Below are 18,921 nucleotides of genomic sequence, written 5' to 3' on the forward strand. Positions count from 1 at the left end.
TAGTACATACACGTATGAAAACAAAGTCTCTTTTTCTACTTTTCCATCAACAGAATAGACGGTAATGGCTTCATGATATTTATTTTATGTTACAAAACCTCAAGTATGTTTCAACTAAAGAAACTTCCAAAGTTTGCATTCAAACCACCACAAAATAGTTCATATTTAATATTAAAGACGTATAAAGGTATATTCAGCTCTGAAGCTCCCTTTGGAATGCAGGTAATCTCCATGAAATTCAATCTCTGCCATATTTCCGGAGGAGTGCCACTGAAACAGCTGATGGCCTTTAAACACGTTGGTCTTCAGGACATCCATGTCCCGGATCTGAACAAGACACACAAGACAGAGATGTTGCATTAATTATAACTCCCTTTTTCATTCCACAAGATTAAATATATTGGAACAACAGCACATGTTAAAAAGCTTGTTAGCACCATAATGTATGTAGACTGGGAGTTGGTGGCATTGAACACTAATCCTATGTGCAGAGCCTGGATTCTGATCTTCACTGAAGGAGGGGCGTTGATGAGGACTCGACAGGTGTGGTTTCTGTTGGACGTTGTCGGATTCTCGAAGACACCACTGGTGGAAAACAGCTGCATGTCACAATCTGCATGGCAGAGACATAAAGAACAGCTCACCATTTGTGAATACAGGGGTAGACACAGTGTCATGGATGCCTGTACAGTCAAATGCAATCTTATGTGATAGTTAGGACATGGATACTAAGTGATACTAAAAATGTTGAATATATGCTGAGGTGTGTTTAGGCTTTAGTTTGTTGCACTTTAGTGTAAGGTGTGAATAAAATATCCCCTACAAATTTGCAAAAGAGGACAAGGTAAACAAAACAGCACAATATAACAAAATCCAACACATGTACAGCCAAAAATGTATAATTAAGAATAATCAGTCACAACAAAATAACATTTTAAGCTTCACATTATGTTTGCCTTCACTGCATTAGTGCATTAGTACGGAACTAGGGCCACGAGAAAAATGTATTTCAGTTCAGAGTTCTAAATCAGATCTCAAATTTTTCACATGTGGCCGTGATCCCCTTCACATTATAGGATGCAAGAAGGATACACAATATTGCCCCCACCCCCACTCCCTGGTTTCAAACTTAAGTCTTTATGTTGCAATATGCTCCAACATTGGGCTCAATTATCTTAATAATTACACTCAATTTAAATAGCAAGTGAAAATTCCTCTCTCATTAATCACCATCCTTTGTTGAGATATTACATGATAGATTTTGGATGTACACCATCAGATGTCTTACCTTGATGGTGACTCTTCTTCATGTTTTTTTGAGAGTTGTAGGTGAGCACAACCCCGTTCCCAGGCGTGAGCAGATGCTGACGTACGAGCAGGACATTAGTTCTGGTGGTCAGCTCACTACCTGCTACCTGCTCGCACCTCCTCACAAACGCCAGACGGTCAAAAAATGCTACATACTCCTCTGTAGGGAACACATTCAGAAAGTTGCAGGCATTCATTTTGCCTTAGTAATCATAGCATATGAAATGTAATCCTTCACATATTGGATAATGCTCACTCTTTCTGCAGTCCAAAGAGGTGGACTCTACTTTGACGTGAATGACCTCATCCAAGGGTCGACCTATGGATACTGTGCAGCGGCCAGTTACGTCTCTCAAGTCTACTGTGCCTGATTGTTCCAGGAGTAGCTTCCCACAAGCACCTGGTAAAGAACACACACACTGTAACACGACAATACTGTAGCTACTTTCAGCTCTCCATGAGATTGCAGAGTCAGACTGTTTGTAACTACTAACTGGGTTTAGGTGTTGGGGTGGCTGTTGTTGTGATTTGTGGGAATGTGATTGCCTCTGTTGGATTTCGAGGAAGATGGCCCACGTGGCTTGTGGTGGGAGACAGGAGAGGTCCCTCTTCTGTGAGTTTAGCCCTTTCTTCAGTACGTTCAGTAGGGTCTGAGGTAGCGGGCACGTGTCCACAGCTACCCATGTTACAACCCTGGATGGTAAGGGCCTTGGGCAAGTGCATACAAAACACAGGGCTGAGGGGTTCAGTCTTCGAGGGGCCCATGCAGGACACAGCTCTGGACTGGATCCCATATCCACAGGGCACTGAGCACTGGAGAGCAAGAAGTGACAGTGACAGGCGTGTGATATGCGTAAACAGACATCAGTGAAACATTTTTTACACAACAAACAGTGGAACAGCTAAATGTTCAAGTAAAACATTATTTAAAGTCTCCGTCCACTCAAAAATGTTTTAAAGTTTTTTTAGCTTCACCATGCAGAATGTGTGTGCAGAGTTTTACACTATAAGGCTGTTTTCACATTCATCTGTGAAAGGAGGAAAGTTCCTCTGTACTAATTATATAGTACTTATATAGATAGTACTAACTATCTGAGCCAAACATGGGCCAGTATTCATGTTACACAAATCTGAGGCATCCAAGTCACATACACTGAGAAATGTATATCAGGGACCATGTACAAAATACATTAATCTCAAAAAGAGAAAAGATGCTTTGTACCAGATTTAGCTATTTTCCATCTGCAGTCCCTGGGCAGGTAAAGGAAACAATAAAACACAGAGTAAAACTTAACATCCCCACTAAAAATATAAGCCAACTTCCTATTCATACCTACGCAGACACACAAACACACACACTTTTGGTTCTCTGGTCCAGCACCTGGTCCAAGTTTTTGTTCCAGATATGCACGTGTACCACACAACTTGTTCAAGGTTTTTAACAATTTTATAAATGCTTATATTTTCATTCCACATTTTCTACCTATTTGTATTTGTTTGTTCTGCTGTTGTTTTTAACTAATCTAATCAATTCTTCACATTCCAATCGATTTTGTGAAATGTACCTGGCTCCACGGCTTCACCTCCCATCTGTAGGTGCAGATCTGCACCAGGCAAGGCACTGTGGTGGCCGGTTTGACAGCTGCATGGCAGGTTTCCTCCGGCACCACACTCTCCCTGCTGTGGACGAACTGGACACAGGCCATAGTCCTCTGAGCTATACCCAAGTCACAAGAGACAGAGCAGAGGGATGTGCTCAGGACCTTCCACCTGGACAAAGGACAGTGGTGGTGAGATGATTTTTACCTTTGCAAAAACTGAAATGTGTCTTTCTGTTTATGTTACCTGGCTGGGCAGCTGTGGGTGTTACAGGACACCACTGCTGTGGGTTTGGGAAAGTCAATGCACTGTATATCCTCCACCACCTCCTCCTCCCCTTCTGTCTCTCTAGCACAGTACAGCACCCTGTTGGCAACCCCTCCTCCGCATGTTACACTGCAGACTCCTAGCTTAGAGTGCCACCTGGTTGTCAAAAATATAATTCTACCATCACTTTTCAGATGCTTATTATATTCAATAACATAACCTCTTTGTCAAAATTGATATAATGTAGACTGCAGACAAATATTGTATCTCCTGCATTACATTATACACACATTAAAACACTGTATACGTTATATTTTGTCATGGTGTGTCTTACATGGGAGGACAGGGGGATGTGCTGCAGGTCTCAGAATGAGGAGCAGGTTTGCTAGAAGCATCGCAGTGGAAGTCAGGCACCCCAAGTCTGGACTGGTGGTCCACACAGGAAAACCACACCTGCAGGGTTCCTACACAGGCATCAGGCTTTGGGTAACCTTATCTGATGAGGACTGGCTGTTTCTGAGTGAAGGTGAGTGTATGTCTTCACTTACCATTACCACAGGTCTTTGAGCACTGGCTGATAACGGGACTCCAGACATACACAGGAGCTTGTCTAGAGCGTGGCAACAAACCAGACTTTGGACCAGGCTGGTTCTGTTGAAGAAAAGTAACATTTAGACATCACATTTTGAAATGAGAGTAAGATTTGAGTCTTTTTTCACTTTACCTCTCCCTTTGACTCCCATCCGATGGGACAAACATCTACCACACAGGGCACAGAATCAGGTGGTCTTATTTGATTTGAACAGAAGCTTTGATCCACTTCAACATCCTGACCTTCCTCTTGCCGGACACATGACACAGCGCGTTTTGCCTCTCCTGGCCCGCATACTGCTGAACATTCCCCTGGCTCTGACACACGCCATCTGTGAACAAACACAAGTGGGTTAAACATAAAAACTCAACTTTTTTCCCAGGTGCAAACAATGTTAGTGATGAAACTGAGGCAGCAGGACAGGAGGTTATTTGATTCTAACCCATTCAGTCTTCGTGATTGAAAAACACTAATTAGTAAACTAGATTTTATACCTGGCTGGACAGAGTTGAAGATTACATTTTTCAACAGCATTTGGAGCCGAATCAGGCCGACATTCAGAATCTGGAACCTTCACAACATCGGCTCCGTGTTTCTGAACACATTTTACAGGACGCACCCTCTCTCCTCCACCACAGGAGGCACTGCAGGGTCCAAACTCGCCTGTGACCCATCTGTAAAACAATAAACAATTGTTGTATATCCATTTGTGCAGAGGTGTATGTGTATGTCAGTGCTACAGAACCTGACCTAGGGGGACAGAGTGGGAGTTGACAGCTTGTTTGAAGTGGTACGGTTGGGGGAAATGCATCACAATTATGTTCCTCCAAATGGTCATTGGTGTCTCTGTCTACACACACTTGTATATGCTTCTGTACACCTGTAAGAAAAGGTAATATAAGCAGAAACAACAGCTCTGTTTAGGAACACAGCTTCTCTCTTTTTTGCGCTTTTCTACATGACTTGTTGTGAATAACAATTACATACCCGATCCACATGAGACAGAGCAGGGTGTTGTGAAGACAACCCATTTGCCTTTATGTGTGATGTCTTTCATGTCGTTTCTGGTAGGCACATAGAACTGGTAGCTAATGTTTGGATTTGTTTTCTCTCCATATGCTTTTCCATATTTACGATAAACCTGGGAAGAGATACTAGTAGATTAAACAATGTATATTAAAATTATACATGAAATATTTTCATTATATTTTTATTGTATTATGTTTGTACACTTTACATTTTTTATTTAAAATTCTTGTCTATCCTGACCTGTATATTTATCTCCTGCTGCATCGGTCCAGGCAGAAGCAGCTCTTCCATCTCAGGCAAAAGGTCAAGGGTCAAGTGGAGACGGTACTCTAGCCGATTATCATCCAGTGGGGATGGGTGGGTCATATTTAGTGCCATGCTTTCCATTCCAGACACAATGTACCGATCCCCGGCCATTACAGCTGTGGAGGCGAATGGCAAAAATAATTCAGGGTTCTGGCCCTGTTATCTCTGTTGTCTAAACCTAAACCTGAAGTGATTCCACTCACCCATATGAGTAAACAGTGGTGCCCTGTTCACAATATGAACCTGTGTGGCATTCACTGGTAGAGTTAGAAAGGTGGTGTACTCTGAAACAGAAAGAATGGATTTATCACAAAACCAAAAGATAATGCATTTATTAGGGGCTGCATTATTGCTGTCATTATTGATCGTTGTTGTGATTCTGCCCCTGAATTTGTACAGTAAAAACATGCTGTTATTTGTTACCTTTGGCCTGACCACCAGTGTAGGAGTCTGAAGTCAAACTGCAGGATGATCCATCTCCACCACACACCCCACACATATCCCTCACTTTCCCCGAGTGCAGCACACCATCACAGCCAAACAGCTGATAAGAGACAACCGGATGTTTTAAAGCGTTAAATATACAACAGTAACATTGCATCATTTCTCTGGTGTGTGTTTCATCTAGTTTAGTCATCTCTACCTGGCATTTCCCTCTGAGACAGGCAGCTGTGGAGCCAAAGGGAGGCGGGCTGTCTGACTCACAGCGAGTCCCATCAATAAACTGAGAGCCGCGACTCACTATGAAGTTTTCTCTGTCCGACTGGCACGTGTATCTGCACTGCTCATCCCCTGGTTACAACAAGACCAGATCACAGTAAAGAATGTTTTCAGGAATATAGGTATTCAGATGGAAAATGTTTTGTTTGCCCACCTTGTGCAAAGCCTAAAGCAGGGATCCAGGTGTAGAAGGAGGCAGTGTTTGGTAAAAGGTAGAGAGGTTGGAGGTCTGTTTGGGAACATTGTTCTGACATGAAATCCAGCTGGGTGTTCTCACATGGCTACAAAAACACAGGTGGTAAAAACACAGATTTTTAGAAACTTTTATGGGTTGATGATAGTGTCAGAAGTCACAGGTTTGCACCCACCACTGCAAAACACTGTTATGGCTTTCAGGGTTTTTTATTTTTCACCTAAAATTGATAATGGTTCCAATTCTAAATTACTTCTTTTTCTGTTTATTGCCGGTCAACCAATTTTGAGGGTTTTCATGGGGGCGGTAGGTTGGGAAATACTACCAAAAGACAGATTCTTGCTTCAATGAGCCACTGAGTAAATAGTATTGACCTACTGTATGGAGGCCCACTGTAAACATAACCAGGGAGAACTCACTTGCTGGTGACAAAGTTCAGCTCCGATATCTGGACCCTCACAATCATTCCCTCCAAAAGCAGGTCTGAAAAATCAGACATGACAAATATTTTAAGGTAAAACTTTAAGTACATTGTGCAGTCATTTGCCATTTTTCAGCACTGTGTTTGACTATAACAGATCACATGTTTTACCTTGGGTTGGTGCACTTGCGTGTGCGGTAAGTGACTCCCCCACCACAAGTCCGTGAGCAGGGGGAGAAATCAGACCAGCTAGACCACGAGCCATGCACCACCGCAGAGGAGGTGAGCTTGTCTGGGGACACACAGCGCCCCTTTAAACACCACTACAAAAGAGGGGATTGCACCTTTTTGAGAAACATGCTTGAGCGTAGTAAATAATGACAATGTCAATGATTGCACCAAAATTACTCATAGATCAGAGAGGTCAGTACTTGATTTGGTGCACACTCTGTCCCATCCAATAGTGGAACCAGGAGGCGTTTACAGGAGCTGTCATCATCAGGGTTAATGTGACAGGACAGAACACGACAGGCTGGCTGCAGACAAATGTTTACATGACTACAATTGTAATAACATAGTGTTTTTTTTATGTGAAATGCCACCTGGTGGTATCAAGCTGCAATGGAAGGTGATTTACCAAGTCTGGATTGGTAAAAGAACATGCTCTTGCAGTGCTTCCAAAAGCTATTCGACACTGGTCATCAACTCCATAGTACAAACCAGGCTTCCAGTCCTGTAGGGAGCCTTCCAGGTCTGGCAGGTCTTTTACACATTCAGCTTTCCCTTCACTGGGAACACAAGAGCACATGATATCTCATTCCCAATTTCACAGATATTAATGACACAACAATGTACCTATAATATTACATACTTTAAACCTTTGAAAATGATTATTTAATCCCAATTACAGACTATGCACCAATAGAAAGACGATTCTTTAATGCAAAAGTAACTGCAAAAAATACTGCATTTAACTGGTGCACCACATGTATTTCTTTGTTTCTCAAAAGCTTTGAAAAGTGTAGACAGTGTTAGAGTTTGAGAGTGACTACATTTGCCAGATAAATGTCTTCTTGAAGACACTGAGCCTTTGTGTCAACAGCAGCTCAGTGGGATAAAAGTAAATATTCCAGTCCAATGTGTATTTTAACATGTAATATAGTTGTAAAGAATTTCAAATCAAAACCAAATATTTCATTGGACATTCTGAAAATGTAAAACAAGAATCAGTTCCATCACCCCAAGCTGAAAACATTAAGATATGACTTATAGATGAAATGCCCTTTCAACAGTGCCCAATCTGCATGATGAATGAGAGACATTTTCAGGCCCAGCTGCTCAGAACAGGTTGGCCCACCTGAAGAATGTGAGCAGCTGCTGTCTGCTGCATGGCGACCACGTCAGATCCACACTGTTGTAGCCTCCATCAGAGGCCATCATGAACCCACTCCTGCTGCAGGCGTTTCCTACTCCATCATGGTTGATTCCGAAACTGGGTAAAATTATAATCACTTGTTATAAACATTTAAAGTTATTCAGACACATATAAATAACTCATAATTACGATTTTATGTGGTGTTTAGGATTATGAAGGTTTCCTATTTCTTATTTCTTTATCAGATTTGAAGTTTAGAGTAATACTGTACTTGCTCTAATTAATGAATAAATTACTAAATAATCACTACATTTGCAGATTAGAGAATCTGTACTCACTTGGCCATTTTAATTAGAAGACCTGCTGTTCTCTGGCAGTTAGGAACTAGTATTGCAACTCTAAAGACTTAATATACCACTACAGTAATTATGCATGCATTTCTTATTAATCTCCCCAGCAGAAGGCAAAAACTAATAAATAATGCAAACAAATAAATAAATAATGGTTATATTTTCCCATAAGTTAAAGTTCGAAACACATACATGTGTTCCTATGATCACACTTGCTTGATTCTACCTTACCTGTGGCCAATTTCATGGGCAATAGTGATCCCCAGGTCAAACCCTGTGTCCTCTGTGATCACACAGCTCCATTCACTGGAGCAAGCCCCACCCAGCTGTGCTACTCCCCTGACCTGCTTGTTCCCATCAGGCAAAACCAGGTCATATCTGTGTGTGAAGGAAGACACATTTATTATAAAACAGTTTTTGCTCACCCATAAAATTCAAAACATCTACTTACAGTACAGCAGCTACAGGCAGCAAACCTTGTAATGTACAAGAGAAGATCAGCGTGTAGTGGGTCTGTATCATTTGAGGGGATTATCCTTCTTCCCCAATCACAGACACTTCTAAGACAAGAGGTGATGTTGGTAGACATTTGGATCTCTGGCTAGAAGAGGGAACACAGGAGCAGCAAATAAAACCAAATGATCATTCAATCGTCTCCTCTCTAATTTAATATACACTGATATTTATCTTATCCATCTGATCGAAAGCTTAAATCCCATACAATAAGGTTCATATACACTGAACTTTCACTGTAACAAGGAGCTGCTGACCTCAGGCTCTGACAGGATGATCATGCGGACCAGGTGCACCCTCATGTTGGCGCCCAGCGTCATGTCTCTCAACAGCTCTGAGGCCTGGGTGGAAATTGGAATATAAGTCAGATTAATACATTTCAGGATATTCAGGGTTTAATGGGGCTATAGTATGGTATTGCACTCTCCCCGACTGGTTGTGTAAACATTTCAACATACATCAGATTTTCCGTCTCATTTGTGTTGATTTTTACTTGCCTTCACTGTTTATTGATTACTCCTCACTGCAGCCTTACACTCCTGTAAATACTAAGTATCTATACTTAGATTTACTATGCCAGGATGTTTTAAGTTTTCATACACACTCATAGAAATCAATCCAGAAAAACATCATTGACTATTTATTGTAATGACTGTGCTCACACTTACAATGTTGAGGTTGGTGAGGATGTATCGCTCTGTGTCCTGCTTGTGGGCCTGCTGGACATCAGGCCCCACCACCACCAGCAGTTCCAGGTGGGTGATATCAGGCAACAGAGCCGACCGACGCAGACGACCACTATCTGTGAACAAAGGGAAGACATAGTATAGACACAGAGCATTGATCTGCTTATGTATATAACAACTGCTTTGTAGTTAAAAATGTACAGCTGTCAACTAATTGTACAGCTCAGATACAGACAGTCATACCTGAGGCATCAGGAGAAGAACCCTGATAAGAAACTATGTCTGCTTGATGGTAGGAGTGATGAAAATGCTGTGGAACAACACAAACAATTACACCATTTTTAGGTCCTCCGGAAACAACTGCTTGCATTCTGTAACTAAATCTACATGGTCCAAATACAGCAAGAAAATACAAACTTTTTTTTAAGGCTTTTGTGTTTTTTTTTTAGTAGTCCCATCATGTAAATCCAGTAAAACATGTTTATGAGTCTCTGCAGGTGAGTGTGTTTTCACAGGATGATAAACAGTTTAGAGCTGAAGAGTTCAATGTACTTTGCAGAAGTCCTGAGCAGTTGAATCACTAACCACAGTGCTCCTGTTCACCCGCAGCTTTCCACCTACTTCGTCCAATGGAGATCTCATTAGAGCAGCGAAGCCAGGCCTCAGCAGCAGCAGACAGAGCTGAGTCATAAAAAACATGTTTCCCCTCTTCCTGTGCGTCTACCTGATCTGCTTTAGCACTAGGACAGTATGTGATCCTCCTGCCCAGCAGGACGAGGACCAAGCCGAGAGGGTATGAGTAACGTGTTTAGGTAAACAGTAGGGACAAAGTTGATGACACACGGCATTTGCTGTTTTTTTCAGCACTGTGCCACCAAGAGGCCAGCTCTCATTGGTCAGCTTTTTTGTGTGTACTATGACTAGCTTGTGTCATTTTTTGCCTTTCATCACTGAGCAAAGAAAACTATTAACAGACCTTTTGTATTTGTAATACTTTGATGATGAGACAGAATCAGTGATTGCAGCTGAATGCTTGAATAAGTAACCAAAATCTACCTTTTGGATGTCATATTTATATTTAGTCCTTTCACAGCTGCAATTAATGATGAATTCATTCTAATTTCCATAAATAATAGTGTGTGTTGTTGCCTTTTGTAGCCATTAGAGGGCAGACACGATCCTGTGGATGGTCTTACATAAAGACGCTGGAGAAACACAGTACACACATTCCACAAGAGTGTCATAAAATCACATCCCTTATGTGCACAAACACATTAAAACTCTTATTGTATTGTATGTAAAGCAGGGGTTACACAGTGAAAATGATGCAGACAATAAAACAACAAATGATAAGTTCTTTTTTTTCCTGGGGGCCAATGATCCAACGTCTAGTAATGACGTTAAACATTTTCATATGATTTACTCAAGCTTTTCTAGTTTTCTGCACATTTGATGATATAAATAGACTCAAATTGGGCTCTTAAGATTGAGTCATACTTCTACAACAATGCTGGCTTGCTCGGTTAATCTAGTTTTATCGCTTAATAGGAAACATTTCCCTCCTGTTCCCAATCAACACTCAGTATGATAATAATATATCCAGCAACCGCCAACAGGCAGTTTTTTTTCTTCTCTTTCTTTTAACCTTACAGATAAAATGTTGTTTCACTATACTGGGAAAAATGGATTTCCTCTCCTCCTGTTCATTCCCTTCCTTCCTGAGGGGGTATAGTTTATCTCCATAAAGCGAGGATTCAAGCCCCATCTGCCATTAGTCTGCCAGATATCTGTCCGTTGTCAGTCTGTATTAACAGCTGGGTGTCACAGGCATTCCACCAGCATCGCTGCTCCACTAAAACCTCAATGCCCTGCTGGATTTACTGAGCATAACAGACTGTGATAAGTGTTGTTGGATCCTCATGTCTGTTCAGAGGAAGCTAGGGATTGTATATTTATAATGTCCTAAATTATATATATCAAGCCATATGGGATACTCAAGTGGGCACAACAGATGATGCCTCAGGAAAAAGTTGTTTGGTTGCAAGAAGGAGGAAGTTCTTTATAGAATTAAGTTCATCACAGAAAATGGATTATATCTGTTGCTCTGATAAATTGAAAAGAAACAACTACAAACTACTTTTTTGTTGTTCTGTCCCTGCAATCATTCTGGTAATTGCTTCTCATATGCATGTGAAAAGCTATCATGAATATTATTTAAGGCATGCCAAATGGTATGTTACTTGTTACTACTTTGGATAGACATTAGTCCAACTTGATTTTTATATTGTCAAGCCCAACCTCTCAGTGTTTCATGTGTTCTCAGTTTTTTCAGATGCATTTATGTGGAGCGGCTCTGGCTTGTACATAAAATGATTCTCGTTCATCTGCTGCTCTTTGTCACTCCCTCCATCTGTCACACTGTTGTAAAAGATTCATGTGTGCAAAAACTATAAATGTTCAACTTCTTCTTTATGGCATCCCATCATCTCAAGTCTTTATCTTTGCATATTAGATAGATGATAAGCATTAATGCTTGGATAATTTTTATGAAAATATTTATTTAGATTCTAAGAGGATGCTCATTTCAATAGCTGGCATGGAAATCTTGCTTAGTGGGCACAGATGTGTCTTACTGTGAAACAACCAGTAAAATAATGGAATCCCTTATTGGCTTGACCCTGCTGTTTTTTAATCTTGGCAGTAATCACTTATTGTAACCAGGGGACATCGCTTAAATCCCACACACTTTCCATGTCTGACTCACTAAAGCTTCTTGTTCAAAGTTTGGCATGTGACTATTTATAAAACTGTCACAGTGATGGATCAGATGTTGAATCAAAGTTACAGCTACGCATAAAAATATCACCACTAAATGGCCTCATAACATCAGTTTTTCAAATATATGGATGTTTCTCTAAATCGTTATGTGCTTTGTTTATGTATGAGCGACTCTCTCCTCAAGTTAGTTGTAACATAAGAAATTCTGTAAACTCAAGTATATTTCCTCCTGGTGATGGAGGTTTTACTTCTTTTTTTCCTGCTAATTAAGACAAATATTGTGTTGATGTCATACTGTCAGCCCTGAGATGATGACTTTCCAGCCTGTAATGCAATACTGATGGTGCTGAAACTCAGTGGCACAACAAAACATTACTGACATTTTCCAGGCCGTGGTTTTCTTCCAGTAGTCCCCCAGCTGTTTTAGTATACGTTAGCATATCACAGTGATGCAAAGACACTGCAGGGGCATTTAATGATGCCCTTGCACTGATGATGATTTAATGATCACAGTGTGTGGTTTCAGATAAATGTACAAATATCTGCATGAGTAATTACACATGATCATTTTCAGGGGAAGTGTTATTGTCATGTGCATTTTAAATAAGAAAGAGGTAGAAAGAGAGGTGACTGTGTCAAATGATGATGCTCCACATACTAATTCAACACTTTATAATGTAAAAGACTTTCAGATGCAAAAAACAAATGGGAGTTAGTGGCAGCCATGAAATGTTTTATTCTGGATGTCTCTGTCTCTAGAAACACTGTTTTGTGATCTATAAGAATGGGTTGACCTAAAATGTGTTGCATTTTCTCCGGTGACTTCTGTCAGTGATACAGCTGTAACCAAAAGAAAGGAATATAAAATGTTCTGAGGTGATTATCATTCTAAACCAACTAATATAAAAGTCAATCAATCTCAGAGAATAGCCTTAATTGATGCGCCTTCACAACATCCACAATTGTGTGTAGCGTACAGTTTATGTCTAAAGTTACAAATTACAAATAACGTGAGTAATCAATTCACACTGCCAGAGTTGAAGTTAATTTCTGTTTCTAAATAGAATCAAGGTTTTACTCAAGTGCCACCTGCTCTCAGATCTACAGCATTAAAAAAAAAGATTAGAATCTCTTCCATTAATTTACCTCATTTCACCATGGCCTTTTTCTCCTCCACTCAGCCTGCACCCCCTATTATTATGAGACTACTGGAACTGCAGTTGACTTCAATAAGGGACTGCAGGGAAGGGCACTGAATACTAAGCTGGCCAACTCACAGCCTACATTTATATCCAACCCTCTCATGACTGGGCAGAAATCTCCTGTTGGGCTATAGATTGATGATGTGGCAGTTGTTAATGGGCAAATCCTACAACTGAACATCTGTTGGCATGCTGCTGAAGGGACCAGTATTTTAATAAGATGTGCATGAAGAGGTCTTATTGCAAAGTCTGGACACGACCACGAGAAACATGAGTAACAAGCACGAGTAACAAATTTGATAAATTGAGAGTCGTGGGAAAATGACTCGTCCTCGCCTCCTTCGTGTAGCCTAATAAGCAATCAATACATGTGAAGATTGAAGAACATTAATCATTTGCTTCAAACCATTCAACTCCTTACCTCCCTTCTGCTCAAGCAAGTTGTATATCTGAAATCACTTTACCACATTCCCACATTGCACTGTTTCTCAATTGACCCTGTGCTCTCCAAATCAGTAATTATAGTGGGCTATGTTTGGATGGACTGAACCTGAATTTTGCTGGTACGCTCTCTCCATCCTACTCTGAAGCTTTTAGACTTATTTTCTACGACTTACAAGAGATTCAAGAAATTCTGTATTGTTCCAAACACATTGTAAATGGATATAGCATATACATATATAACTATTATAGCATAATTCAAATCAAAACTTTGTAATAACAGAGTGGCACTCCTCAATTTTCCTCAGAATATCAGGCTACTTGAAGACTCACCCTGTGGTAACATGACCCTTCTGTGGCTCTTTTGGGAGCTTTTTTAAATTATGTGTGCTAAATGTGTTTGAAAGACAGGATGTAACAGAACATGCTACTGTTGCATCAAGGGTACTGTACGGTTTTTGGAGCTTGACCCTAACCAATGGCTAAAAGTCGGGATACACTATATCAGCCGCTGCTGCATCAGTTTTGACCTTTTTTTCTTAATTGGTCTCACTTATGGAAAGTGCTTTGCTAAATTGCTTTGCCATAAAAATAGCTGTGAACAACCCCAATCATTGATGATAAAACATATTAAATGGACATACCCAATGCCCTACAACAGTAAAACAATTAATTACTGTAGTTTCGATATGAGGCCATTAAAAATCCATAAAAATATTGCCATATAATGGGGATGTTTGTAAAACAACACTTCAAATGCACCATCCAATTAATTATACACAGTGGTGCAGTAATTGCCTTATTGCAAAAAAATTGAAGTATGCCCACTCATAAAACAACAAACAAAGAGAAGCTGTTTATGAGCCCCTCAAGAGCGTAGGTTTGGTTTTAATTTTGGTAGGGACATTTTTTGTCAGCCAAAATAATTGTGTCTGTGCACTTTATCATAGTTTTTTCTTTCACAGGCACTCACACACACACACACACACACACACACACACACACACACACACACACACACACACACACACACAAGAGCCTGACTCTGCAAAATGTTTATTTTACTGAATAAGCATTTGCTGACTTGCCTGAAACCAGACTTGTATAATGTTTTTTCTCTGATTTTTACATTTCATTTTACTGATAGACTACTTAACTACAAATCTGAGACCAAAAATGTTACTCACAAGTCCCCGGCTGCGCACAGCAGTATTGGAGTTCTCCCCACGGAATGAGAGGGTCGACTCCTTGCGACTTTGTGTCGCTGGGAGGAGGACTCTGACAGTTGAGAGTACCTGGCCTTCTTGGACTCTCTGGGTGGGGCCATGGAGGGGGCAAGGCCCGATGAGTCCATACTTCTGCTGGGGGACTTCAATGCCCACTTGAGCAATGATGGGGAGACCTGGAGGGGGTGACTGGGAGGAATGACCTGCAAGATCTGAACCCAAGTGGTGTATTGTTATTGGACTTCTGTAGCCATGAATTGTCCATAACAAATACCATGTTTGAGCATAAGGATGTCCATAAGTATACTTGGCACCAGAACACCTTAGGCCAAAGGTCGATGATCAACTTTGTAGTCGTGTCATCAGACCTGCGGCTGTATGGTTGAATCAGGTGATACCTGAGAAACTTAAATGAGGAGTGAGGGTGAACATCTGGTGGAGGCCCCTGTCCACGAGATCTTCAACTCCCACTAAAGTAAACACTACAGACCAACTACATAGTAGGAAGATGTTCCCAGTGTACCTAACAATATAAAGAATACATTTATCAAATCATAAACTATTATTCAAATCATATACAACATTCAATACTAAAATAAATATATTCTTCAAACAAATTCTTCTAAAAAAAAACTTCCTTCTCTTCAAATGAAATGTCCTCATTTCAAAGTCCTCTCCAAAGTAAAAGAGAAAGTACACCATAACTGCTAAGTAAAACACAGTATACTAGGCACATGAGCAGGGGAAAACACAAATAAGCTTATATGGCATAAAATGACTGAAAATGTTGTTCCATTAAACTACATAAACACAGCAGCCTTTATAATTAGTACTGTAAACCCATGAAAGTTGACAACATTAATCAAATAATGTTTTATTTAATTTTCATTTTGAAAAAGCCTAAACAGTGTCCCAATAAATGACAGGCCATATTGGTCATTTGAGTGGGAGGGGGTATTTCACAGCAACAGTTGTTGAGGTCTGTAAACAACCAGTCCTGAACTGATGAGTTACATGTCTTAGCAGGCACTGCATGAGCAACATCCAGCCTTTGATTTTGTTGTGGCAGGACTTGAGAGACCCACCCTGACGGTCTCTTTAACAGGGGAACTGAGGGGCAGGCAAGGGCAGAAACCTGTCCAATTTCAGGTTGTCTTGGATACAAGGGGGGTGGACCAGATAGTGCTTTATACCTGGGGGGAGTGTCCATATGCTGTGAAACCACAGGTTGGATCACTTGTGCTGAGGATGTATCCCAGGTGGATCAATATGGTATTAAGCGATCATAGTAAACAACTTTTGATCCCGCTTGAGGATGTCTCAAATCCAACAGCTTGTATAGGAATCTCTGGTTATCTGAGGAGACAACTTTGTAAGGTGCAGTCCAGTTACAGTCAAGTTTCTGTCTGTGTATTTGGATCGTCCATCCACACAAGAGATCTAGATTTATAAGGTTTGAGCCTTACATGCTTGTTGAAGTAATACTCGTGCTTGGCTATCTGCTGGCAGATAGTGATCCCATTCACCACCATTCTGATGAATGAGTTCAGCCAACTGTTCTTTTAGAGTCCTGTCAATTTTCTTTAATGGTGAGGTCCTTTTCTTTTTGATGTTCAGCCACTGACATATTGTCTGGATGATCTCTGATTCATAAAGTCTGAAAACAGTTCCTCTGAAATGCTATGTTCAAGTATGTATCATTTACAGTAGTAGTTTAAGTAGTTGTGCTACAGTTAGGGTTAGGGTTAGGGTTAGGGTTAGGGCTTTCTGATCTGACATAGGGAATGCACTGACGTACTTTGTTAAGTGGTTTTGGACTACAAGCATATGCCTATGTCCTTGTGAAGTGAGGGGCAGCTCAGTGGTATCATTATCCACAAATTGGAATGGAATTTCTGCCTGTATGGAATGTAAGGGAGCTCTGTGTTGTTGTACAGGTTTATAAGCTTCACATGTATGACACACATCAAAAAAATGGTCAATTTCAGACCACATGCTAGGCCAAGAGCACACAGTTAGAGCCTTCTTGAATGTGCTGATTGCTATAATGACCTGATCAGGGGTTACCATGTAAAATGTTCATAGTCTCTGTGATGGGTGTTTTGGGAATTAGTACTTGAAACACAACTGGCTGGTGCTGCTGCTGTGTGGGCTTTTTGACAGAGCAAGCCATAACACGGTACAAGTTTTGAGAACTGCCACCACAATTTTCTTTGCAGTTTCCATTTAACATGTCTGAGGTAAGGCCGTTTGTTTTGTTGCACCCAGCTCTACACTTCTGACAGAATGGGCCTTCACATATCCACTGGCTGTTTACTGGGTCCAGTGCCAGTCCATCACGTGAAACAATGTGTCCCATATAGTTGATTGCATATTTGCAAAACTCACATTTCTTTGGGTTCAGCTTCAACCCAGCTTGTCTGAATTGTGTAAGAATGTCTGTCAGGTTTTGAAGGTGATCATCAAAGTTCAGTCCCATACAAATTATGTCATTGAGATAAATGACAAATATTGTCCAGTGGAGACCTCCCAGAACTAGCTCCATCAGTCTCTGAAAAGTTGGTGGTGAGTTCTTCAGACCCATGGGCATCACCTTGAATTGGAGACCATCACCTGTGGTAAATGCATCAAGCAGGCGAGTCTGGCATTAACATAACTTTCTTTGCAATGTGGACAAATAAGCAATTTGTCCAAAAACAGCTTCAAGATTGTCTTTTACGGCAGTGTAGTCAGATTTTGTTATGCCAGGTAGGCTATCCCAGTAAGCAAAAGCAGCGCCACCCAGGCATATGGGCAGCAGCTTAGCCAGTAACTCATCGTAATTTTGAGGGGCCTCAACAGCCAATACAAAATGTCTGCACCATTTAGTAAGTCCTCTTTTCCATCTCCCATGAAGACATGAGGAAAAACTCCTTTGGAGTATTGCCACGTATTAGCATGAGTTGAAGTATAACGAACAGGTTGTTTGTTCTAAAAGTTATTGTTTGACTTAGTTCGTTTGTCTGGCAGACACAGGAAAAAAAGAAATCACATAGCCTCATTTTGCAACACTGGGGAGACATAGCTTGTCGTGCATTATGCCTGCCGTGGAAGAACTGATCAAATTGTACTTTCAGTTGGATTTAGCTGCAATAAGGAGATACTTATCTTAGCCCAGAATCACCATATCATCCTAAGCATCCAGACTTTGAAAAGACATTGCAATAACCTGGGACTATTTGGATGAGGTGATAGCTTTTGGTCACCAAGAGCTGCAACAGACCGGGCAGATGCAAGGATATTGCTGCACGGGCAGTTCAAATGGGTTTTGTGGTCCAGCAAGACACCATAGGCCAAATTATCGAATTCATCGATTCCCGAGGTGGATCGAAAAACAGATTTGCGACTTAATAATGTCGGATAACTTTGGATCGTGGGTAGGAAAACAGCATTGGGGAACAGCTTCTTCCGAGAGCAACTCCTGTACTTTCAATATCTGCCCGAGAAAAAGACAAGTGTCACCGCCATAACACCAACAACAAACTTGATGTGACTTCACTGTGCTCTGTATCACTCTGCCCAATCTAAAGTACACTACAGACAAACTACATAGTACCTAACAGTATAAAGAATATATGTATCACATCATTAACTATTATTCAAATCATGTACAACCAATACCAAAATAATATTCTTCAAACAAATAAATCTCATCTTCAAATGAAATGTCCTCATTTCAAAAGTTATGAAAAATAAATTTCATCTTACAGTACTAAAATGATGCAGTTCAATTGGACAAGCTGTGGAGGTTTTATCTTATAAATAATGTTCCAGGTCCTTGATCTACTCATGGAAAAAGGGAGATATTGCATTAAATAGTAAATCCCACTCATTTTAAAGAGCATGGCAAAGCATGTCTGAGCATCATAAAAAAAC

General features: G+C 40.7%; 1 protein-coding gene across 2 annotated transcripts; it reads right to left on the reverse strand.

Moving 5' to 3' along the window:
• Positions 1 to 65: 65 nt before the first annotated feature.
• Positions 66 to 10,159, reverse strand: adamts13 (ADAM metallopeptidase with thrombospondin type 1 motif, 13). Of its 2 annotated transcripts, none has more exons than XM_062417734.1 (29): positions 9,981 to 10,159; positions 9,603 to 9,669; positions 9,342 to 9,475; positions 8,931 to 9,014; positions 8,637 to 8,761; positions 8,392 to 8,538; positions 7,793 to 7,927; positions 7,073 to 7,223; positions 6,867 to 6,971; positions 6,607 to 6,758; positions 6,434 to 6,497; positions 5,976 to 6,102; positions 5,745 to 5,893; positions 5,525 to 5,645; positions 5,305 to 5,385; positions 5,036 to 5,217; positions 4,754 to 4,907; positions 4,517 to 4,646; positions 4,261 to 4,440; positions 3,899 to 4,097; positions 3,723 to 3,825; positions 3,509 to 3,638; positions 3,154 to 3,330; positions 2,874 to 3,078; positions 1,803 to 2,121; positions 1,565 to 1,708; positions 1,289 to 1,468; positions 438 to 613; positions 66 to 327 (listed from the first exon to the last, which is right to left on the reverse strand). In XM_062417734.1, exons 1-29 carry the CDS (start codon positions 10,056 to 10,058, stop codon positions 172 to 174), a joined length of 4,155 nt encoding a protein of 1,384 aa, XP_062273718.1. In that variant the 5' UTR covers positions 10,059 to 10,159; the 3' UTR covers positions 66 to 171. The 2 variants fall into 2 exon arrangements, with proteins under 2 accessions (XP_062273718.1, XP_062273716.1); XM_062417732.1 differs by having other exon boundaries at positions 9,945 to 10,159.
• Between the last annotated feature and the right edge of the window lie 8,762 nt (positions 10,160 to 18,921).

Source organism: Scomber scombrus, chromosome 4, assembly GCF_963691925.1.
Source record: "Scomber scombrus chromosome 4, fScoSco1.1, whole genome shotgun sequence".
Lineage (NCBI taxonomy): Eukaryota > Metazoa > Chordata > Actinopteri > Scombriformes > Scombridae > Scomber > Scomber scombrus.